Source organism: Trachemys scripta, chromosome 4 (assembly GCF_013100865.1).
Source record: "Trachemys scripta elegans isolate TJP31775 chromosome 4, CAS_Tse_1.0, whole genome shotgun sequence".
NCBI classification, from domain to species: Eukaryota; Metazoa; Chordata; order Testudines; family Emydidae; genus Trachemys; species Trachemys scripta.
Window position 1 is genome coordinate 71072676 of NC_048301.1, and position 24791 is coordinate 71097466.

Sequence of the window (24791 nt, forward strand, 5' to 3'; positions counted from 1 at the left end):
AGAGTCCAGTTCTCCAGGTTAGCATTCAACTGCCTTAAACATGTGACCATACTTCCTCATAGTGGAATCCCATTCCTCATTCAATATACATCTTTCACCTTCTATAATAAATGAAGCAGGTGTACTTCAGATAATAGCCTCCTTCACTACACAACCCAGATCCATCCCCATCCAGTGAAATCAGTGAGGCACAGAGGGGTCATCCTGTGGAATAAAAAAAGCACGTGATTGGATAATTAAAGATCATAATGCATATGCAGAAGAGAGGCCAAATTAAGGTTGCAAAGACAACCTTAATTCTGGCATTTCCTAACTTCTGAGTGCTTGACTTTGCAACCTTAATAGTTTTGTGCATTTAATTTCCTAAGCTTTTTAAAAAGCAAACTGAAATAAACAGCAATTCCATCATGTGGCATCATACTGTTACCCACATGGGTCATCTGCAAGATTGGAACCTTTAAATCCACGGCACATACTTAGAGCCCTGCAAATCTGCAGGTATCTGCTTTATATCCGTGGACCATTTTTGTGGATAGCATCATGGATGCGGATACAAATTTTGTATCTGTGCAGAGTTCTGAAAGTAAGAGCTGGGCAGCAGCTGTAAGGAACCATGGCACAGACCCTCCAACTGCCCTGGGCAGAGGGCCTGGGGGGGGGGCAGAGGGCCTGGGGGGACTGCTCAGGCCCCCTGCCGAGGGCCGATGGAGGGTCCGCCATGCGGCTCCCCACAGCTGCCCACCCGGCTCTTACCGTGGCTGGGCTGCAACTCCAAGCTGCCCCTCCCCCTAACCAGAGCCGGGTTGGGGAGAGCCATGCTGTGGGGAACCTGGGGGGCAGGGACACTGGTCGGGAAGCCTGGGAAACAGGGACATGGGCTGGGGGCTGCTCAGGCCCCCTACCCAGGGCAGGTAGAGGGTCCGCCACAGCTCCTCCCAGCTGCCCGCCCGGCTCTTACCATGGCCGGGCTGTGGCTCCAAGCCGCCCTCCCACCCTCCCGGACAGCCCCGGAGAGCCGCGCTGGCAGCTGTGGGGAGCCTGGATCCCTCCACTTGCCCTGGGTAGGGGGCCTGAGCAGCCCCCAGCCTGTGTCCCTGCCCCCCAGGCCACCCGCCATGGGCAGGTGGAGGGATCTAGGCTCCCCACAGCTGCCAGCGTGGCTCTCCCCAACCCGGCTCTGGCTGGGGGGCAGGGCGCTCGGAGCCGCAGCCCAGCCACAGTAAGAGCCAGGCAGGCAGCTGTGAGGAGCCGCAGCGGACCCTCTACCTGCCCAAGCAGCCCCTGGGCAGCTCCACAGGTCACCCCCCTCCCTTCCCAGCCAGGCCAGTGTGGAGTCCAGCCGGGGAGCCATGGGAAGCCGCAGCAGACCCTCCAACTGCCTGCAGTATGGAGGGAGAATGAGAGCAGCCCGTGGCCATGTCACTGCCCTCCCAGACTCCCTGCCTGGCCAAGGGCAGATGGAGGGTCCGCATCTCTGCGTGGGCTCCCTACAGCTGCCTGCGCAGCTCTCCCCGACTGGGCTCCGGTGGGGGAGGTGCCTCAGAGCCTCAGCCTGGCCATGGTAAGTGTGACGTTGTGCAGTCTATATTGTTTTATAAAAACTTGATAAGTCAATATACTGTAACTGGGATAGTTTTAGAGAAAATATGATAATAAGTGAATATAACGTAACTGGGATATGCTTCATGCAAAAGGTCTCTCGTAAGGTATCATTACAAAGCTTATAATCTACTGAGTATGATCATCTGATTTGTATAAATGTACCACTCTTGTATCTAAAACTAGAAATATAAAACATAACTCTGAGGGCCTATTGTAATTATGTAAAGTGTGGGCCATTAATGATGGTTTGAAATCTTGATGACTCCCATTAACCAGGACCATTGTCTGCAGATGGTTGTGTTTACCTGTGAGCCTTCCTGTATATGTGTGTGCTGGCAAGTGGGCAATGAAGTCTTGCAGTGACATGTGATCATGTCACCTGAACTGGAATCCATCTTTAACCTGGTGCTTTTCCAGTGATGGAGGGTGGAAACCCAGAGGGACAAAGGGTTCCCGCCTTATGCAAAAGATATATAAAGGGGTGGAAGAGAACAGAGAGGAGAGATCATGAAGAATCCCCTAGCGACCACCTGAGCTGGAGCAAGAGCTGTACCAGGGGAAAGAATTGTGCCCAGGCCTGGAAGGTGTCCAGTCTGAGAAAAACTTACTGAAGCATCTCTGAGGGTGAGATTATCTGTATTTAGCTTGATTAGACATAGATTTGTGCATTTTATTTTATTTTGCTTGGTGACTTACTTTGTTCTGTCTGTTACTACTTGGAACCACTTAAATCCTACTGTCTGTATTTAATAAAATCACTTTTTATTTAGTAATTTACTCAGAGTATGTATTAATACCTGGAGGAGCAAACAACTGTGCATCTCTCTCTATCAGTGTTATAGAGGGCGAACAATTTGAGTTTGCTCTGCATAAGCTTTATGCAGGGTAAAATGGATTTATTTGGGTTTAGACCCCATTGGGAGTTGGGCATCTGAGTGCTAAAGACAAGCACACTCCTGTGAGCTGTTTTCAGGTAAACTTGCAGCTTTGGGACAAGTGATTCAGACCCTGGGTCGGTGTTGCAGCAGACTGGAGTGTCTGGCTCAGCAAGACAGGGTGCTGGAGTCCTGAGCTGGCAGGGAAAACAGGAACAGGGGTGGTCTTGGTACACTGGGTGGCAGCTCCCAAGGGAGTTTCTGTGATCCAACCCGTCACAGTAAGTAAATCTGCAGACAATTTTTGCAGATCACAGACTGGATGCGGATACACATTTTGTATCTGCGCAGGGCTCTACACATGCTTTTGCCACTTGAGCTAATGAATGAGCAATGTGGACACGCACTAGAGGAACATGGGACACAAACTGTGCCAGTGGATTTCACAAATATTTGCTGACAGCACAGGAATGGTAAGGCTCAGGAATCCTGGGCTCCATTCCAGGCTTTAGAGAGGAGCATTCTCTAGTGGACCTAGATTCTTTTGTCCATTGTCCCCAAGCATGACCTCTTCTGCCCCATCCCCTCCAACCTGTCCCTGGTCCAGTCTTGTCTCTTCCCCACCCCAGGCTCTTTGTCCAAATTCCATTCTCTTTGCCTACCAAGTGCCACTCTCCACTCCTTAGGCTTCTCATGCCAGTCCCAATCTTCTTGCCCAGCAAGTCCTAATCTCCACCCCCTAACTCTTAGTTTCCTTGTCCAGCCATTCCCAGTTCCCCCACTTCAACCTCCAGCTCTTTGTACCCAGTGTCATTGTCCAAGTGGTCCCTGTTACTCCCCTCCCAGCTCCTCATCCGATCTCTCTTCCCCCCCGCCCCCGCCACTACCCTGGCTTCCTATGGCCCCCGTCCTCTCTGCCTCCCAGTCCCAATCTCCCTCCCCAGGATTCTTGTCCAATCTTAGTATCATTGTCTCCCACCTTCTTGTCTAGTCCCTTTTTTCCAGCCACTCCCAGTTCTACCCACCCCCCCTGCACCCTAACTTCTTGTCAAATTTCACTTCCCTCTTCCCACCTCTCTAATTCTTAGTACCAGTCTCCATGCCCAGCCAGCTCCAGGTTCCCCACTACCGCAGCTCCCAGTCCCAGATTTCTTCCCCTGCCACACACACACTAGCTGCCAGCCCCTCTCTTCATCTCCCTCCCAGACTCCTTGTCCAAATCTACTCTCTGTTTCCCATGCAGGTCCAGTTCTGCCCACTTTGCATTTGATTCACACAGCTTGTTCCTACACACAGTTTGGGTCCAGTAGGGATTTCACTGAGAGCATAGGGCCCTCAGCTCAGTTGCCTAGATCTAAATCCAGACCCAGGCCCAGCCAACAGCTGCAATTACAGGAAAAGTCCTGTTCAGTCCTAGGATGGAGCATGCACATGGCAGAAAGAAGCAAAATTGCCTGAAGATTTTAACACCTAAGAGGTCTCTACTGAATAAGTTCAAACTGAAAATTTTCTAAAGCTTATAACTTGGCCAAATTTGAGCATTTTTTCACAGGGATGGCAAAAGGCTCATCCCTGACAAAAAGGCCATTTCCCTGCCAAATTTCAAGTCCCTGATCTAAAGAATGGGGGTCATTACATATTTTTCCAAAGGAAAAGTTGCCAGAAATCTTTTAACGTGGGAAAATGTCTTTTTTCCCTAGCCTTGTTCTTAGAAATGGCAAAACGCTTGTGACTGAAATTTTCTACAAATAAATAAATAAATACATAAATACATAATCAGCCTGAGGCAGACACCTGGCATGGTAAATTTCAGCCAAGATATTTAGTCTGGCAAAGTTGTAAGCAACTGAAAACAGGGTCTTACAATGGGAAGTGTTGGGCAACCTTAATAGGCCGTACCACCAGCTCTGCCTATAAATAATAAATTCTTAGGTTTAATGGAATCAACGAAGCACTAGCTGTATGGAGTCAGGAAAAGACATCACATGGCCATTGCAAAATTTCTATTCATTTAACAAAAACACACACTTTCCTCTGAAGCAGCTGGTGCTGGCGACCAGAGTTCTGGACTAGATAGACCACTAATCTCTCCTGCTCAACAATTTCTCAGAGTGACAAGAGGTGCCTTAGCTTTTCCACTCAGTCACTCCTCTTGCAACATTCCAATAAAATTCATTGTATTTTGCCTCCCTAAATCCCTGCTTCAGTTTCATGTAACCTTAGGTTTTTCATTGTTTTGTTTCCTAAAATGTTGTCTAGTGCTGCAATCAGGGGCAGCTCCAGGCACCAGTGCAGCAAGCGCATGCCTGGGGCAGCAAGCCGCGGGGGGCGGCCTGCCGGTCGCTGTGGGGGCGGCAGTCAGGCTGCCCTCGGCGGCATGCCTGCGGGAGGTCCGCCAGTCCGTGGCTTCGGCGGCAATTCGGTGGCGGGGACGCCGATGGCTCGGCAGACCTCCCGCAGGCATGCTGCCAAATCCGCGTGACCAGCGGACCTCCCGCAGACGTGTTGCCGAAAGCCGCCTGCCTGCCGTGCTTGGGGCGGCAAAAAACAGAGCTGCCCCTGGCTGCAGTGCACTGTTAAATTGTTGTTGCAATTCACTTCAGAAATGGCTGTATTTCCATGACAGGTGAAGTGATTACTATCATCTCTCTAATTCGAAAAGAGCTTCTGGTATTAAAGGTGCTTTATAAATAAAATAATTCAATGTAGATAGGCCCAGAAAAACGTATATTTATTGTAATTACAATGCTGCCATCTAGTAGCCAGCAGAGTAATAGCAAGGAAAACTTTCAATACCAACATATTTTTCCTCTGAACAGCTTCATATTTCAGAGTAAATATGTATTTAAGATAAAAAAATTGGAAAGCTGGAAATGTGAAATGGGATTATTTCTATTTACCAAGTCTAGTCATTGTTCTCATGACTGGTTTACAGCGGGGAGGAGTGAACCGATTTCTTTCTTGATTCTAAATCCAGAAGGGGGGGTCTGGAGAAAACAGCCAACACAGGTCCCGATTCAGCAACATACTTAAGTGTGTCTAATTTTAAGCATATGAACAGTCACACTGAAGTCCATGTTTAAAGTTAGGCAAGTGTTTAAATACTTAAGACATTAAATGGCTTATAAAATTCAACTCTATAATGAGATGAAAGGAATAGATTAAATGAAGCCTCAAGTAAAGGTAGCCCCAGGAATTAAGACTGCAGGCTAAATAATGGATTGTTATTGAAACAGGAGAAAGTTTATAATGATCATATCAGTGAAGTAATGGAAAAGGTAAGAGCTTCCACAGCACTGAAAGTCTTCAACCCCGGACTTAGTACGCATGTTATATAGATAAGCAAAAGGAAAGGCATAGTGAATAGATGACCTAGTATAGCCCAATAATTCTACTTCTGAGACCCCACCAGGCACCTCTGAGATAAAGCACCTGCACATTCCTGCTCCTAGCTTTGTCCTCTGCATTGCTTCATGAACATACAACTTTCTAATTAGAGAGACAAGGTGGGTGAGGTAATATCTTTTATTGGACCAACTTCGGTTGGTGAGACAGACTTTTGAAAGCTTGTCTCTCTCACCACCAGAAGTTGGTCCAATAAAAGATATTACCTCACCCACCTTGTCTCTCTAATATCCTTTGAGCAACACAGCTACAACATTGCATATAACTTTCTAATATAATACCAGGCAAGCATGCTCGATTTCTTATTTTATTTACTGGTAGCCCCTGTGTAGGTTAGCATGAACTGCCCTTAACTTGCCATAGGAAACAGTGACTCACATATAATAGCTGGGATATTAACCGCCCTTGGAATTTAATCTTATACTAGTGATTGAAACACCTTTAAAGGGAAACATGGCTTGACTCTTTCGCAGGAATTGCTGTAAGGAAACAGACCCCTATAATTCTTGTATCAGCCATGGGGTGGCAGACTTTCTCTGCCTATCCAGATAGAATTGTACTCATCATTTTAAAAAGGAGGAAGTGAACTCTAGCATGTATCAGAGTAGCAGCTGTGTTAGTCTGTATCCACAAAAAGAAGAACAGGAGTACTTGTGGCACCTTAGAGACTTAACAAATTTGTTAGTCTCGAAGGTGCCACAAGTACTCCTGTTCTTCTTCTAGCATGTATGTCTTTATCAGACTTATACCTGACAATTTTATGGATAAATCTCTGAGAATGAGTATTTAGCAAATGAGGATGTTTCAGTTTCAAATGTCAAGCCTTTTAAGTGCTTTGAGATAGACTAAGATATGTGGTTGAGATTAGATAAAAGGGGGCAAGTATATAAAATAATCAATAGTATGGAGAAGGTAAATTGGAAGTTTTTGTTCTCTGTGTCTCTTATCACAAGGGAAAGGTGACAGTCTATGAAATTAAAAGATGGAAAATTCAAAAACAATAAAAAGGAAATACTTTCATAAAATGTGTGATTACCACAGGAAATAATTGAGTTCAAGAACGTAACAAGATTCAAAAAGGGAATGGATACTTACATGGATGGCAATATCCAGAGTTGTCATAATTAACAACATACATTTTGGAAAGAATGAAGCACAAGGTTTACTATTCTTTCTAGAAATTTATGTTGTTAATTATGACAACTCTGGATATTCTGGTTTAAGCCAGTCTCTAATATTAGACACTAGAACAAGACCCAATATAGAGGGCAGCTTATCCTTCTGCTACCTACTGCAGGGTTCTTAAACCTTGCTCTGAAGCATCAGGTACTGATCACTGTCAGAGACAAGATTCTGGATTAGAGGAACATTGGGTCTGATCCAGTGTGGCAATTCCTAAATTTATACATAAATACATTCCATCTCAATCTACATTTACAGATTTATTTTCATTTATATGGTTTTTAGTTGATATTAATACAAGTGTGAGATTTTTGTTGGTGGTAAACAAATCTGTATGGCTGAACAGGCCTAAGGCCAAGATCTAGCAAAGCACTTAAACACACGATTAAGTGCTTTACTGGATCAAAGGCTTAAGTGCATCAGTGAATACTCTTTCAATAAAACACTCTCAGAGAGGAAATGACCTCCATGGTGCAGAATACTTGATTTCAGAGGGTCTGATGGGGATCATGTGGAATTTACATATAGCCAATGTGGCTTTTAGTTGGCTAATTTTCCTTATAAAAAAACTGTTGTTTCAGGAAACAGCTGGATTGGTGTGGTGCTGACATCTGGGAGACACAGGGGTGTACAACCTAATGGGTCCTGGTTAATTTCTGTGCTTTCTTTCAGCAGGTACTCTGACGACTTAAGTTAATGCCTCTTCCTATCACATGGGGAATTTAGTCAACTGGAGTCTTGGGTGAAGTAAAACATTGACAGAATGCACAAATGGGAATAAAACCAGTTTCTGGCATTAGATCTGATCTCACTAAGTGAATACATAGTCCAAAAACAGCTCAGGAAAGAAGAGGGAAAAATCCTCTTCCCTATGATAGAGGTAAATGCTTAAATCATTAAGAAGAAGAAAAAAAGTGATCAGGAATTCCATTGGCCACAATTGTTAGTTTTACTTTACTAAAAATACAAGTAAATAAATGACAATGTTTGATGCACCAAAGGGCAGCATCAGAGAAATTTTCTGGGGAGGATCTGCATGAACTTCTTGACAGGGTTCAGCTGAATTTGAAAGTTAGGATGCATCTTGCCCACATCTGGATCTTATTGAAATGGTGCTCAAGTAAAAAAAAAAAAAAAAAAAAAAAAAAAAGGATTTTCCAGCTTCCAACAGATTTGTGTTACAGGGATGAGGGAAAGTTGAAGCTAGTGTAGTGCTTGCCACTTTTGACTGTAAATGTCAGAAATCTCTCAGTCTCTGGAGAAATGTGTTTCTCCGTGAAGAGTCATACTCAGCTCTAATGACACTACATTCAATAATAAAGAAGGAATGAGAATGAAGTTCTTGTTTGAGAAGTTGTTCAAGACTGACAAGGACTGAAATAGGACAGATAATATAAACAGATGCACAGATAATTACAGAACTGGTATATGGAACTATTCATTGTCATATCTAGTTTAAATGACTGCTAGAAACATGGACAATGTCAGATTTCTTGACATGGCACATATCCAACTGGGGACTAGAACATATGTGGGGAAAGAAAGATGTATGCATGTGATGTGGAGAAGCAGACAGAGGAGCATAATTCTGTGCATTGGGTTTGTACCAGCCTCCCAACAAAACTGAAGTGTCCATTCTTGGGTGGTTTGAACTGTCTGGCTCCAGGACTTGGCTATATTTATCCTGGCTGATGTATTCTGTCAAATGTGCCCTGCTGTTGATAAGGTGCCGCTGGTGACAAGAGTGGGGGAATCAAAGGGGAGGAGCAGGATGGGGACTTCCAGCCAGTGTTTTTTAAGGGGTCTCAAAAGTCCTGCAGTCTCATTCCAGTTCAGCTCAGACCCTGGCTTCGAGGCACCACTGGGAGCTTCAAGAAAGACAAAATCAAGATGCCAGAGCCTGCAAAGAAAACAGGTAAGGACAACAACTGAGAGAGAGAGAGAGAGAAACTGAATGTAGCCTGGCTGAGAGAGTGACTGCCAAGCAGAGCAACTGTCCCTATATCAGAGAAACAAAGTAGAGAAAAAACTAAAAGTGACAGTTTGTAAAAAGTTAATAAACAAAAGAAAGAGATGGATTCAGCGAGCTCACAGGGAGATGAGGGATAAGTTCACTCAGAAACTCCCACCCAAGTAATTAGCTCCAGAAGCTTTGGCTGAGGGAAAAGGACAAAAATTAAACTGTTCCATTGAAATTCCTTTCACTTCTTCTCCTTGGCACCATCAGGGGAGTGAAAGTAGCTCACAGTCCTTCTCCTGGGTATTTTCCAGACAATAAGCAACAGCCTGTGGTAGAATTTTTGGGCATAAAATCTCAGTGTAAAGACAAAGTTCATAGCAGCTGGTTCACATTTTGATCTCTCTCTCAGAAAGACAGGCAGGCAGGCAGGCACACTATAGCTCAAGGGAAACAGGGAACTCTGAGGGGTTTATACATAGAATCACAGGGTTAGCAGGGACCGCAAAGGTCATATAGTTTAACCCCCTGCCAAGATGCAGGATTTGCTGTGTAAACCATCCAAGACAGATGGCTATCCAGCCTCCTTTTGAAAACCCCCAGTGAAGGAGCTTCTGCAATCTCTCTAGGTAGTTCCCTTTCCTCTCCTCCCCACTCCAGTGAGCCAGAAGATAACTTCTCCTCTATTGAAATAGGTCAGAGCAGTCTACCAACATCAGGGAGGCAGCTTAGCACTCCCCTCCCACTCCCACACTTGCAGAAAGGAAGCACGCAGAACAAAACAGATATAGGACATTCCTAATTATTCCCTTGATTATTTAATATTTGGAATCAAGAAGCTAGTCACAAGCCACCTGCCTATGTTGAAAGAGGAGAGCTATGAGAAGTGTGGGGAGAGGGTGCAAGTTACAAGAAACTTGTGAAGGAAGATACACCACCCGTAAGGCAGAGTTGAGTGGAGAGTATTTAGAGGGCATCTGCCCATGAGAACACTGTATGTCCACAACTAACTTCAAAGAAGGGGCTGAAAGTTAGTTATGGATGTTTGAACATTGTGTATAGGAACATGCAAAAATAGAAAGTTATACTAAGTCTGAGCATTTACACTTAAGGGCAGAATCTGCTCTCAGTGAGACTTGTGTAAAATGGAAGTGATTCAGATCAGAATCACTCACATACACTGTACAGATCTGTTCAGGTGTACATGTGACTTTTTACAAGCACACATTTTTCAGGGATAGTCAATAGCAGCTGTTTAGTGTTTATTTTAAGCTATTGGAGGCTTGTGTACAGCTTGATGGCTGTTCAGTTTCTTAGCAATATACTGTTAGGGTGGACAGAGAAGAAATCTTCCCTACTTGTTCAAACCTAGGTACATTAAGAAGCACTTTTGGTTGAAACATTTGATATGTTATGTCCTCTGAGCAGCCACATTTGCTGCCTCTGGCACTTATTACACTAAAGAATTCTAGAGACCCAGGCCTCATAAATAAGGTCATGTGTCCAGACCAAGGGAAGTGCCTGGCAGACAGAATAGTCAGAGGGCTTATACTCAAACCAGCTCAGTAAGAGCCTCTTCATCATGAACAAAAACATCCTGAAACACTATATCTTTATGTTTTCTGGTATTTTTTCCCTTATTTCTAATTATTCAATAAAATACATTATTGCCAGTGATTCTATGAGGCATCATTCAATTTCTTCACAAAACGAAGGACTGAAGAGGGGTTATTCTCTCCAAAAGCATTTACGACTTCTGTGGTGATTTCCAGTTTGAGCAACCTCTTAAACATTGATTATTGTCAGGATCTATAGAATTCAGACCTAAATGCTTTAAACAAACATGGAACTGATTTCTTGAAAGTGAGACAGGCACTTTATTCCATTAAATGTAAGTATATTCTAATAAATGTCTTTTTCTCCATAGTTCAATAAACAGTCAAAGTGCTCTTTCAGGGCTAGTTATTTAATATTGATTTGAGATATTATTGCTAGAATCATAGTAATTGATTTAAAATCTCCCTGTGATAATGCATATGCATACATGCAACAAGCCTTTGATAGCTGCAACTCTTTGAAACAGTTGCCAATCTTTTTATAAAAGCAAATCAATCATAAAAAATGTTTCCTCCTTTTCTTCCTTATATGGGAAAGATAAAAACAGGATGCGGTGGGGTGGTGAGGAGAGGAAGCAAAAGTTACACTGGACTTTTATCCAGGATTTTACACATAGTCAGTAACAGTTTTATCATCTCATGACTTGTCGTGGCTAGAAGCTTATTTGGAACCCACTAGAAAGCTAAGATTCCAGCTTTTCCATTGATATACATACTGCATTTATTTCTAGCCCAGCGAAGTTATAACATCTCAGATCATGATATTACAAGAGCCTTATAAATAATCGTTACCATCATTTGTAGACATTTAATAAGATTAGTAGTACTAATCTTTGTCATTCAGATACATGTACATTCACGGGGACACATCCTCAACTGGTAATGCTCCATTGAAATCAATGGAGCTATGTCAATTTACACCAGCTGAGTATCTAATCCCACGGTAATTAAGGCATCCTGACTTTCTGGGTATAGGGTTGAAAATACAGTAGTAAGCAAATTTACAAATTCTAAGCATTTGCAAAGATTATTTTATCTATGCTAGATTTTAAGAGTATCTTGTGATGTAGCATGAAATTTTTATACTTATATGCAGTATCAATTAGAACTAGGCTCTATACCATGTTCATCACCTTGGTATTAAATACCTACACAGATAAACCCTTATACCACACTATCACTTTATAGCTGTTGTACCTACTAAAGAGTGCAAAACAGTTTCCATTTTAACACATTTGTATGTATGCTCAGAACTTTGACTTTCATCTTTTGTAGTCAAGTTGCACTTTTCAAAAAATTCTATCTTTGAGCAGAGACCAAATATGAAAAGTTTAAACTTAAACAGCCAAAGGAATGTTATGAGCCTGTCAAAAGCAAATTAACACACCACCACCACCACCAGCATTCTTGCCACCTCTCAAATGTTTGTGAGAATAACAGTTGAACTTTGATACATCAAACTTGTCATGTAAAAAGACCTTTAAAGAAATATGCACTTTGTTAAATATGGAAGAGAGAGTCTAGCAATGTTGAGCACTTCTGAAACCTGGCCATTTATATTTAGTTACCTAAATATAGATTGAGAAGTATAGAGTTAGAGACCTAAATTAGAAAATGTTGGCCAAGGTTTATAATAGAACCTGATTGCAGCTTTAAGCATGGAGAAGCTATAGCTACTACATAAGACATACCTTGTAAACCCTTATGTAGATTATAAACTGTTTGGGGCTATGCTTGCATAGTGCCTAGCACAATGGAGTCCTGGTTCATGGGCTCCAGTATGCTATGTAATACAAATAAATAATTTACATCACCTTTTCTTTTGTAGCTCTGAAGTTTAATCATTGTCCCCATTTTACAGATGGGATTTTGGAGGCACAGACAGGTTGAATGCCCAAGGTCACAAAGCAAGTGTGATTACTTCCAGTCCTTTGTAAATTCTATTAACATGAGCAATCTCCATTTCTGAAATAGAGGAAAATAAGTTTGAGAGGCTTTATAGCTTTGATCAAGTAATGGTTAAGCCGGTATGTGCAAGAAGCCACTTAGCTCTGACTAAGGAATTTATAGCTCCTTCATACAGTTCAAGAGCTAGGAATTTACATGCCCCTTGCTAAAGTTTGTGGAGCTTTTAACCTGCACAAACTTAACTGCTCCAGTTCTTATCTTAAAGGAAAGAAGAGGGGGGAAAGGAAATGCAAAGAACTAGTATTAACTGTAAAATTAAAGCTGCAACATCAAGCCTTGAACTATTCAGGAATTTTGAAAGTTAATATTTTTTTCTGAAATGTTAACTGGGCTTTGTTGCACATGTAATCATTTTACCATAGATATACAGGATCTGCAATAAGGCCAATTTAGCACTGCAGGAGAAACCCTAATTTTTGGTATTTCCTAATTTTGTGATTTTGATTTTACAAACTTCATGTTTTCTGCATTTTCTGCTCATTCCCATCACAAAGCTCTAGTGGAGCTTCCAGTCTGCTTACTGCAGGCTATGTGCCATTCTTTTAGTATATAGTATACAGTCACTTTTTTATTCCAGTGAGCTATATGTGTAGTAGTTGTTTTAAAACTCACTACTAAAGAACTCCTTGTGGCCAGGTCTGGCAGCTCTCTCCCCATCTAGCACCCCTTGACAGTAGGCACCCTAGCCCTCAGCTGGTCCACCTTTTCCCATGACTCAGCCCTCTGGCTTAGTCATGATTTTAAGTCCACACCTTCCAGTGTAATAAAATCCCACAAACAGTTCAATGATGTAAAAACAAGACCTTCAGCACCAACTCCAGGCACTGTTGTCCTCAGTCCCGTCTCTGACACCTCTCTATTATCCCTGTCCCCTTCTCTGGGCTCATATCATCTTGCCAGTAGCTAAAACAGGAACCCAACCCACCCATTACACTCAGTTCCAGCCCAGGGACCCTATAACCAGCAGCCACGGAAAAGCTCCATCCAACTCCTAGCTACAGCCTCCCAGGACTTCTTCCTATTCAGAGCCTCTCCAGGTTAATCCTTTCAGGGACCTTGGCTCTCAGGGCCCTCCCTGGAATCCTCTGACAAACTCAAACCAAAAGTACAAACTCAAACAAGTTTTTATCTTCCTCAGGATTGGCCCTCCATGCCTATTAAGTTCCCCTTGCTGTGCCCCTGCCCCCCCAACCACTGCCCAGGACACTCTCCTTAAAAATCCAGAGTATGCCCTTTTATCAGGGTTTACCATTGGAGCCTGCACTACCCCACAGTGGCTGATTCATCTTTTTCCTGGCCTCTTACCAGAATTCTCTGTTCAGGAGAAGATACCAGGGCTTACTCTCTGCCTGGACTTCCTCCTTGACCCTCCTGGTTTCACTACTTACTCATCCCAGGGAGCAGCTACAGAATTTCACGCTCCAGACCTCTCCTGTGCTAAACTTCCTGCTTTTTGTACTAACTATCCAGCTCCTTCTCTAGCTGGGCTTCATCTCTAATTATTCCTAGCTCAACCTCAGAGGGCAGCTTATTATGTTAATTGTCCTCTCAGGCCCAGGTTACCCCTTTCACGGCCTGTGTGTGGTACAAACCCTACCACACTCCCTTTCTTTCATAGGCTGACCTCTTTTATCTAACAGGGCTTGGTGATGACATGACATCAACAGCATAGTGGGGGAGGGGCCTCATTGAGTGAGAACTTACAACTCCAGGGGTGAAGAAGGAATCTAAAAATAAACAAAAAATCCCCCATCAAGTTTAAAATCTCTTCTGTGTGGGCTATGCCTCTTCTGCACTACACGTTGGAACATGCATAGAATCATAATAGTCCTGAACCACTTCTTTCTCCACAGAGAGCTGGTCACCTCCTCCCCATGCTGTGCTGCCCAGTGCAGTAGTCTGGGAGCTGACCTTGTTCATGAAGACAGAGGCAAAAAAAGCATTGAGTACATTAGCTTTTTCCACATCCTCTGTCACTAGGTTGCCTCCCTCATTCAGTAAGGGGCCACACTTTCCTTGACTTTCTTCTTGTTGTTAACATACCTGAAGAAACCCTTCTTGTTACTCTTAACATCTCTTGCTAGCTGCAACTCCAAGTGTGATTTGGCCTTCCTGATTTCACTCCTGCATGCCTGAGCAATATTTTTATACTCCTACTTGGTCATTTGTCCAATCTTCCACTTCTTGTAAGCTTCTTTTTTGTGTTTAAGATCAGCAAGGATTTCACTGTTAAGCCAAGCTGGTCACCTGCCATATTTATTATTCTTACTACACATCGGGATGGATTTGTTCCTGCAACCTCAATAAGGATTCTTTAAAATACAGCCAGCTCTCTGTATATGCTCTTCTGTACATTACTTAAAAATCCAGGAGTTGTAGGGTATGGTTTTTCCCCTTAATACTTGTGCCAAATTATTCACAGAATATAGGTGACAACTTAAATTGCAACCAAATTTTACAGTTTTTTTCATATATAATATCTCTTTATGATTAAAGAGATACTTTCCTGGCAAGAATGGAGAACACCTATCAACATTTGAAGCAAACAGGAATTGCTCTTCTTGCAGAAGAAACACAAGGTATGTCTACACTGCAATAAAACACCCATGGCTAGCCTGGGTCAGCTGGCTCAGGCTCATGGGGCTACAATATTGCAATGTAGATGTACGGACTCAGGATGGAGCCTCCCCCTGCATGGGGTCCTAGAGCCCAGGCTCTAGTCCGAGACAGAGCAAGTACACTGCGATTTTATAACCCCGCAGCCCAAATCCCCTGCAAGCCCGAGTCACCTGACATGGGCCAGCCATGGGTCTTTTATTGCAATGTAGACATACCCACAGAATCCTAAACTCATGACTTGTCAGGGGCAAAAAATGATGAAAGAAATGATTTATTAGTGCTTAAATAATTTACGTCTAGAGAAATTTGTCCTGCTACCTCATTGCATGCTTCATATTTTCTCAGCATCCTAACAAAGTTATTCTGCCATTCCCTAAAGTACTCTTGAAACCAAACTCTGCAGCCTGGCTCTGGAACTCTGACGGGGGGCAGCTGGTCATCGGGAGCTAATAGAGCTAATGCCCACCAATAACTGTATAGCATTGTGATGCCATACAGTCCCATCTCCAGCTACTGGGGGACTCCTGATGGGGCTGGAGCGCCTGGAGTATACAGTACAGCTGGTTGCCACTACAGGACCCTTGCTCCTGCAGCAAATAGACTGGAAGCAGGAAAGGGAGGAGTCACAGCACATCTTTTGTGGGGCTATTTCAGATCACAGGCTCCTTGCTTCCTCGCTCTTTTGGAGTGGGATTTTGAGCAAAATAGTACACACCTCTATGTGTGACATTTCATACAATTTTTAACTTGCTAATTTGCATAATTGGAATTAATTTGGATATAGCCATGAACATCAGTTTTGGCATCTGTATGGATTTAGTGCTGATGAAGGATACTGGAGTGGCATCACATTTCTCTCACAGGGTAATCCCTGACCAGTGGGAAAAGGCAATGGGCAGAAAGGACCTTATTCTTTGCTCTTCTCAAAAGAGATGAGGTGGGAAGGCTTGTAGGGAGCCAGACATGACCAGGGAAGTGTGATGGGGTTGCAGTTGCTGAGAAGGTTGGTACAGAATGGCGGTATTTAGTTTTTCCTTTTATCAGCCCCCTGCCTCTACCTCGTCCCCCACAACAGCTTGTCATCTCTGTCCCCTTCAGCAGCACCTGTCATGCATCATCTTCAATAGCTCCTGTTTCTCCCTTTCCCTCCTCCTGTAGTGCCTCCTTGCCCCTGCCTGTGAGGCTGCCTCCTTGCCTCTCTGCTGCTCCATGTGGCGGAGAGCTGACAGGGGGTAGAGAGGGGCTAGAAGGGGTGTCAGAGGCCACCTAGCTGCTTCTTCAGCAGGTGCTACAGTGGCTCCTGGTGGCAGCCAGCCTGAAGTATAGCCCAAGCCCTCCTGAATGTGTGATGAGGTCAGAGTTGCACGAATGCCTGAGAGGCAGCTTGCGTTTATGAATGTCACACAAACGCATGTCATTTGGCAGGTCTGCCCTGGTGAGGGATGGTATGGGAGAGGCATATTGTGAGCATGGGAGTGTCCGATAGGGGAGACTTCAGTGTTGAGAACCATAGAAATGTAAGACTGGCAGGGACCTTGTTAGGTCATCTAGTCCAGTCCCCTGGTTTTGATGTGTCAAGTGGTTGAGAGTAGGCAGAAGAAGGATTCTCAGCTTAAGTGTGGGTGAGGGATGGGGGTGAGAAGGTTGAGCTGATGGGGGCTAAGGATGTTTTGAGCTGGCAGGGAGATGGATTAGGCTAATAGGATTGTGTGCAGAAGAGAATAGAATCAATAGGTGTACTGGGGTGTGTGGGTGTATGCAGACAGTAGGGGAAAATATTAAGGTGCAGTAGAACCTCAGAGTTACGAACACCTCGGGAATGGAGGTTTGGAGGTTGTTCATAACTCTGAACAAAACATTACAGTTGTTTTTTCAAAAGTTGCATAGAATCATAGAACTGGAAGGGACCTCGAGAGCTCATCTAGTCCAGTTCCCTGCACTCATGGCAGGACTAAGTATTATCTATTATTAAGGCTCCATGTTTGTCACAATTCCGTGACTTCCACAGCAGCCCGTGCTGCTGGCCCAGGAGCCGCCTGAGCAGCTCGTGCAACCCCTAGGCCAGTTGCACTGGCTGCTGCTGGGGCAGTCTCAGGCCCCCTCCCACCAGCAGGAGTTTGGGTGTGGGAGGGCCCAGGGCTTGGGATTGGGGGCGGCGCTTACCTGGGGGGAGCTCCCTGGAAGAGTGACAGGAACTCCCCTCCCTCAGCTCCTAGCTCCAAGTGCTACCTCCGCCCACAGGCACCGCCCCCGCAGCTCCCATTGGCCATGGCTCTCAGCCAATAGGAGCTGCAGAACCAGGGCTTAGGGCGAAGCAGAGGCAGCATGTGGAGCTAGAGGTCGCTGCTTCCCAGGAGCTGGATAGGGAACCTGAAATTTCTGAATCTTACCTGAATCTTCTTTACATAGGAGCATCCAGCCTCAGGAAAGTAGTTTTGCAAAACCAGTTTGTCAGGTGAGCTTTTGGGTGAATCCAACTTCCATTTTTCTTCAGTGGGAATATTTCCATTGACTTTAAAGGCCTTTAGCAGGAAGGTTCAGAGACAGAGTTGCTCATAAACCCTTACATGTGTATTTAGTGCTAAGAAAGGAAACAAGAGATTGATGTGATGGAGAAGAAGTTATCAGTGGAAATATAGTTCTGGCTAGCAATTTATTTTTATTGAGTTGTCTAATGTAAATGTAAGAAACATAATCCTCTTGCAGTGTCTGCAATCGATCAGACAGTCCTGTCAGGGATGCATGTCCTGAAATGTTGCTACTTGTAGGTTGAAACCTTTACAAGCCACAGTGTTAAGTAATTAATATATTTATGAATTCTCCTGTGGCTAATGGGATGAGTGATAATGATGGAACTTTTACAAAAATATGTCTAAGGCCTGGTCTACACTGCAAGGTTAGGTCGAATTTAGCAGTTAGGTTGATTTTATAAGGAATGCATCTACACAACCAACCCCGTTCCGTTGACCTAAAGGGTTCTTAAAATCGACTGCTGTAATCCTCCCTGATGAGGGGAGTAGCGCTACAATCAACCTTCCTGGGTCGAATTTGGGGTACTGTAGACTCAGCGCTGTGAAATTCAATGGTATCCTAGAGTGCTCCAATGTCACCACTCTGGACAGCACTTTCAACTCCAATGCACTAGCCAGGTACACAGAAAAAGCACCGGGAACTTTATTTCCTGTTTGGTCAGCGTGGCGAACTCAGCAGAAGGGGTGACCATGCAGTCCCAGAATTGTAAACGAGCTCCAGTATGGAGTGAATGGGAGCCATTGGATTTGATTGATGTATGGGGAGAAGAATCTGTACAGGCAGAACTCCAATCTAGCAGATGAAATGCTGATATATATGCCAAAATTGCACAGGGCATGGTGGAGAGAGGCTACAACATGGATGCACAGCAGTGCTGTGTGAAAATTAAGGAGCTCAGGCAAGCCTACCAAAAGACAAAGGAGGCAAATAGTCGCTCCAGGTTAGAGCCCCAGACATGCTACTTCTATGATCAGCTGCATGCCATTCTAAGGGGGGACCCTACCACTGCCCCACCACTGTCCGTGGACACCTGCAAGGTGGCACCCTCACACAACATGGAAGAGGATTTTGTAGATGAGGAAGAGGAGGAGGAGGAGAATGCGCAGCAGGCAAACAGAGAATCCATTCTCCCCTGCAGCCAGGACCTTTTCCTCACCCTGGAGCAAATACCCTCCCAGGGCAAATTGTTCCTGGTCCCTGAAGGAGGAGAAGGCACTTCTAGTGAGTGCAGATTTGTAACTACACTACAGGGGTTAAAAGCAATTGTGTTTAGTGTTTGATTTGTCCTGAACAATTGGGATGCATTTGTGGCCAGTACAGCTACTGGAAAAGTCTGTTAACGTGTCTGGGGATGGAGAGGGAATCCTCCAGGAATATCGCCATTAAGCTCTCCTGGAGGTACTCTGAAAGCCTTTGCAGAAAGTTTCTGGGGAGGGCTGCCTTATTTCGTCCTCCACGGTAGGACACTTTACCACGCCAAGCCAATAGCAAGTAGTCTGGAATCATTGCAGCACAAAGCATGGCAATGAAAGGTCCCGGGTTTTGGTTGTATTCAGGCAACATTTGGTCTTTATCTTTCTGTGTCAGCCTCAGGAGAGTGATATTCATGGTCACCTGGTTGAAATAGGGGACTTTTTGTAAGGGAACAGTAATACCCACTGTTTGGTGATCCCTGACCCATTAGACCTCGGTCATGCTGGGCTGTTTGTGCTTGCCTAAGAGGGATCATCCCGGAGAAAAGCCACATGGAGGGAGGGGGATGGGCGTGCTACACATCCACCCCAAAACCGCAGCCCCTTATTTTAAATTGCAACCGCAGCCCCTCCTTTTAAACAGCAAACCCAATCAGCATTGGTTGCCACGGGAAAGGAGGGCGCTGCAGTTTAAAACCATTCTCACATGTTATGAACGTGGAAGAAGCCAACCTTGTGTGGCCTTTGGCTTACCATGGCTGCCTGGAAACCGAATTCTGTTGCCCAGCTGCTGTGTGTGATGTGTCACCATAGCAGCAGACACTCAATATAAAAGGCAAAATACGACCTTGTACCTAAAACACATGTGCTGTCTACTGTGAATTGCTTGATTCACTGTGAGTCTCCCTTTTGTTCTCAGAAATGTATCTTCTTAAATTCTACTCTCCCTTTACCGCCCCCTGCAGCTGCAAATGTTTCTATGCTCCCCGTATTAACTCCATCCCTGAAGTTATCGCAGATTAGAAAGCGAAAAAAAATGCACTCGCGATGATGTTTTCAGAGCTCATGCAGTCCTCCCGCACTGAGAGGGCACAGCTGAATGCATGGAGACATTTGATGGCAGAGGCCAGGAAAGCATACAGTGAGCGTGATCGGAATACGCAGGAGGAGATGCTGAGGCTAATAGAGGAGCAAATGGACATGATGAGGCATCTGGTGGAGCGGCAGGAAAGGCAACTAGAGTTCAGAACCCTGCTGCATCCATTGTGTAACCGCCTGCCCTCCTCACCAAGTTCCATATCCTCCTCACCCAGACGCCCAAGAACGCGGGGGTGGAGGAGGCTCTGGGCACCCAGCCACTCAACTCCAGGGGATGGCTCAAGCAACAACAGGCTGCATTCAAACAGCTTTGATTTGTAGTGTGGCTACAATAAGCAATGTGACCTTGTCCTTCCCTCCTCCCCCACCCGACCCAGGCTACTTTTTACTAATCAGCATTGCCAGTGATCTCAAGTTTTTTTTAAGAACGAATGGATTCAGAACAATAGTGACTATTTCCTGTGCCAGCTGTGATCAAAGGGGCAGAGGGGGATTGGCTTACAGGGAAGTACATTCACCAAAGGGGGTGGCTTTGCATCAAGGACAAACACACACAACTGTCACACCGTTGCCTGGTCAGTCATTAAACTGTTTTTCAAAGGCTCTCTGATGCGCAGTGGGCCTCGGTGTGCTCTTTTTATTGCCCTGGTGTCTGGCTGTTCAAAATTGGTCACTAGGTGATTTACCTCAACCTCCCACCCCACCATAAACGTCTCTCCCTTGCTCTCACAGAGATATCTGCTCAGCTCAGCAAGCAGCAATAACAATGGGAATATTGCTTTTGCTGAGGTCTGACCTACTCAACAAACAGCCCCAGCGCCCTTTTAAACACCCAAAGGCACATTCTACCACCATTCTACACTTGCTCAGCCTATAGTTGAACTGCTCCTTACTGCTGTCTAAGCTTCATGAGCCATGGGAGCAAGAGGTAGGCTGGGTCCCCAAGGATAACTATTGGCATTTCAACATCCCCAAAGGTAATTTTCTGGTCTGGGAAGAAAGTCCCTTCTTGCAGCTTTTCAAACAGCCTAGAGTTCTGAAAGATGCAAGTGTCATGCACCTTTCCTGACCAGCCCACTTTGATGTCGGTGAAATGGCCCTTGTGATCCACCAGTGCTTGCAACACCATTGAGAAGTACCCCTTGTTGTTTATGTACTCTTTGGCAAGGTGGTCCAGTGCCAAGATATGTGGAATGCATATCCCTATCTCCCCACCACAGTTAGGGAACCTCATTGCAGCAAAGCCATCCATTATGACCTGCACATTTCCAAGAGTCACTACGCTTGTTAGCAGAAGGTTATAGATTGCCTTGGCTACTTGGATCACTGCAACCCCCATGGTAGATCTGCCCATTCCGAATTGATTACCGACTGACTGGTAGCAGTCAGGCTTTGCAAGCTTCCACAAGGCTATCGCCACTCACTTCTCAACTGTCAGGGCAGGTCTCATCTTGGTATTCCTGCGCATCAGGGCAGGGGAAAGCAACTCGCAAAGTTCCATGGAAGTGCCCTTATGCATGTGAAAGTTTTGCAGCCACTGGCAATCATCCCATACCTGCAACACTATGCGGTCCCACCAGTCTGTGCTTATTTGCCGGGCCCAGAATTGGCGTTCCACTGTATCCACATGCCCCAATGCCACCATGATATCTCAACTGCCACATCCCATGCTTTCAGGAACGTCTGTGTCCTTGTGCTGGCAGCTCCTAGCTAGGCTCCGCACATACTGCAGGATAATACGTGAGGTGTTTACAATGCTCACAAAAGCAGTGTGCAGGTGAGTGGGCTCCATGCTTGCCGTGCTATGGTGTCTGCACAGATAACCCAGGAAAGAAGGGCGCGAAACGATTGTTTGCAGTTGCTTTCAAGGAGGGAGGAAGGGGAGGTGCTATAGAAGTGCAAAGTATTATAACTAAACAAAGGGCATGGGTCAAATTCTTTGCTGGTGTAACTCCATTGAAGTCAAATGAGGTATGCCAGCAGAAAACCTGGCAGACCTATCTAGATGGTGCACAATGGACAGATAATATTACTAGCAATAGATCAGCTATAAGAAGTAGAGTGCATGGTGAAGCATGAATATGACCTAAACATTTTAGAGTATTTCACACTTCAGTTCACTCATATTTAAAAAGTGGAATCAAAAGTTTAAAGCTAGTTCTCAGATTTACTGAGGTGTATTTGGAAGTGTAGGTAGCTGCTGGAGCAAAACAAACAAACAAAGACACAAAACAAAACAAAAAAGAGACATGAAATTTGCAGAAGTGGAAATAAATTAAATAGGCAATGGAATTTATAATTGATTATGAACACATGATCAATGAATGGGGAAAGTCAACAAAAAGGTGCTACAATGATTTACAAAAAAAATATTCAAAGTAGGAACAAGAATCTTGATAGCCGGTGTTCTTAAATACTTGTAAATTTTGTGGAGATTAACGAATGACAAGAGATTTGACTAGTGCCCTAATATGAACACAAAGTAATAACTCTGAATCACAATAAAACTCCACATTCCCAAATAAGGAGACAGGATGCCAATGAGTTGAAGTCACCTCAGAAGGCAAGTCAGGAGATGGTACATGCTCCAGACATGCCCATCAAGTATGCACATCAACCAAAATGAATAATCTGCCCTTACTCTTGTTCATTTTAGTCACTTTACTATTACTTGAATTCTCAGCACTGAGGAAAGCACCAGTTTAAATAAGGGGGCATGTAAAGGAAACTTTTGATACAGCATGTTATTAATTAGCAGAAATAGTGTCAGAGTATTATGTAGGCAAATGTTTTAGTAACTTTCAGTAACAGATTAGACATTTGAATGCAGATAGGTGGGATAAAATTATAAGGCCCAACTTTAGGGTGGTTTTATCCTGCTGGAGAAGGCTTGAGCATTGGCCACTATCAAAGAAAAGATAGCAAGACTAAATGAACCACTGGTTTATTCTGCTACAATAAGAGGTGATATACTGAATAAATATACCATTTGTCTTCTGATATGGCAGTAGGAATAGATACTGAACTAGATGGTGTTGGTTTACTACAGTACAGAAATTCTTACTGTGACGGTGCACTCCATATGATGTTATGAAAATATGCTAATGAGTGTGAATATAATGTAACTAGAATATGCTTCATGGAAAATGTCTCTTGTAAGGTATCATTACAAAGCTTATAATCTACTGAGTGGTCATCCTATTTGTATAAATGTATCATTCTTGTATCTGAAACTAGAAATATGAAATAGAACTCTGAGGTCCTATTGTAATTATGCAAAGTGTGGGCCATTAATGGTGGCTTGGAATCTTGATGGCTCCCATTAACCAGGACAATTGGTTGTATGACAAAGTTCCAAGCCTGTACTGGTAGGTCCCGCGTAGGGTAACCAGATGTCCCAGTTTTGTAGGGATAGACACGATTTTTGGGTCTTTTTCTTATATAGGCTCCTATTACCCCCCACCCCATCCCGATTTTCACATTTGCTGTCTGGTCACCCTAGTCCTGGGCTTCTGGGCAATTCAGTGGCCTCAGAAACTTGATAAGGCCCCAATGTGACCTCTCTTTCTCAGTGTAGTGGCAAGAGTCACAGCCTATTGAGTTACTTTCATCACCTGCCAATATGGGAGATGGGAAGGGAGAATACCCAACAGTCTCTGTTGCTCCGAAGAGCTCAGTAGGCACAGTTCGGCCTCCTGCCTGGACCAAGTCCTGCTTCCCTTCTCCAGGGGATCTCTGTAGAGTATGGGGGGGAAGGAACCCAGGCCCACCCTCTACTCTGGTTTCCATCACAGGGACCCTAATGGTAGCAGCTGTTGGCAGCTTTCCCTTCACCACTGATGCTGCTTTGATTCCCTGGGCCACTTCCGCCATGGTCCCCTTTTCCTAGCTTCACCCTTACCTCAGGATTCAGCAATGCTTTCTCTCCTCCAGCTCCTTTCAACTCAGCTCCCTAGAGGGCACTGGAAGGAGAGCTTTTAAACAGTATAAGTGGGACCTTGATTGGTTCCAGCTGTCTCCATTAGCCTAACGGCCTTAATTGGTTAATTGGTATCACGCGTCTTAATTGGCCAGGAGTAGCCTTTGTTTGGCTATCCAGGGAACAGGGACCTGCTCATTTTGAAGGCTGATATACCTACCTTCCATCACTCTCTTATATTCCTCCGGTCTGAATCTGTCACAGTTGTAATGACTCTGTTTACTTGACAGGTTTCAGAGTAACAGCCGTGTTAGTCTGTATCCGCAAAAAGAAGAACAGGAGTACTTGTGGCACCTTAGAGACTAACAAATTTATTAGAGCATAAGCTTTCGTGGACTACAGCCCACTTCTTCGGATGCATATAGAATGGAACATATATTGAGGAGATATATATACACACATACCACATGTATGTATGTTCCATTCTATATGCATCCGAAGAAGTGGGCTGTAGTCCACGAAAGCTTATGCTCTAATAAATTTGTTAGTCTCTAAGGTGCCACAAGTACTCCTGTTCTTCTTTCTGTTTACTTGTAAGTCTTCCTGTATACCTATGTGCTGGCAAGCGGGTAATGAAGTCTTACAGTGACATGTGATCATGTCACCTGAACTGGAGTCCATCTTTAACCTGGGGCTTTTCCATCTAGAAGGAAGGGTGGGAACCCAAAGAGGGACAAATGATTCCTGCATTGTGCAAAAGCTATATAAGGGGGTGGAACAGAACAAATGGGGCAGCAGTTATGAGAAATCCCCTAGCTACCACCT

The 24791-nt window shown here is 44.4% G+C and overlaps 1 protein-coding gene and 1 long non-coding RNA gene across 11 annotated transcripts in view; one reads left to right on the plus strand and one right to left on the minus strand.

Annotated features, from left to right (window-relative positions):
* Window positions 1-6: 6 nt before the first annotated feature.
* LOC117876916 overlaps window positions 7-24791 on the minus strand; it is a 53954-nt gene continuing 29169 nt past the window's right edge. Inside the window, exons 2-4 of the long non-coding RNA XR_004645573.1 lie at window positions 17615-17805; window positions 12452-12602; window positions 7-204 (exon numbers count right to left, since the gene is read on the minus strand). This is a non-coding gene — a long non-coding RNA (uncharacterized LOC117876916). The remainder of the gene's footprint in view (window positions 205-12451; window positions 12603-17614; window positions 17806-24791) is intronic.
* Window positions 8792-24791, plus strand: part of MYBPC3 (myosin binding protein C3) — a 120153-nt gene continuing 104153 nt past the window's right edge. For 8 of the 10 annotated variants that reach the window (XM_034769442.1, XM_034769443.1, XM_034769440.1 and 5 more), the window contains exon 1: window positions 8859-8979. In XM_034769442.1, the coding sequence (XP_034625333.1) occupies window positions 8955-8979 (25 nt within the window). In that variant the 5' untranslated portion in view covers window positions 8859-8954. Of the gene's footprint in view, window positions 8980-24791 lie in introns of all 10 variants that reach the window. The other 2 variants (XM_034769449.1, XM_034769448.1) reach the window with 2 other exon arrangements.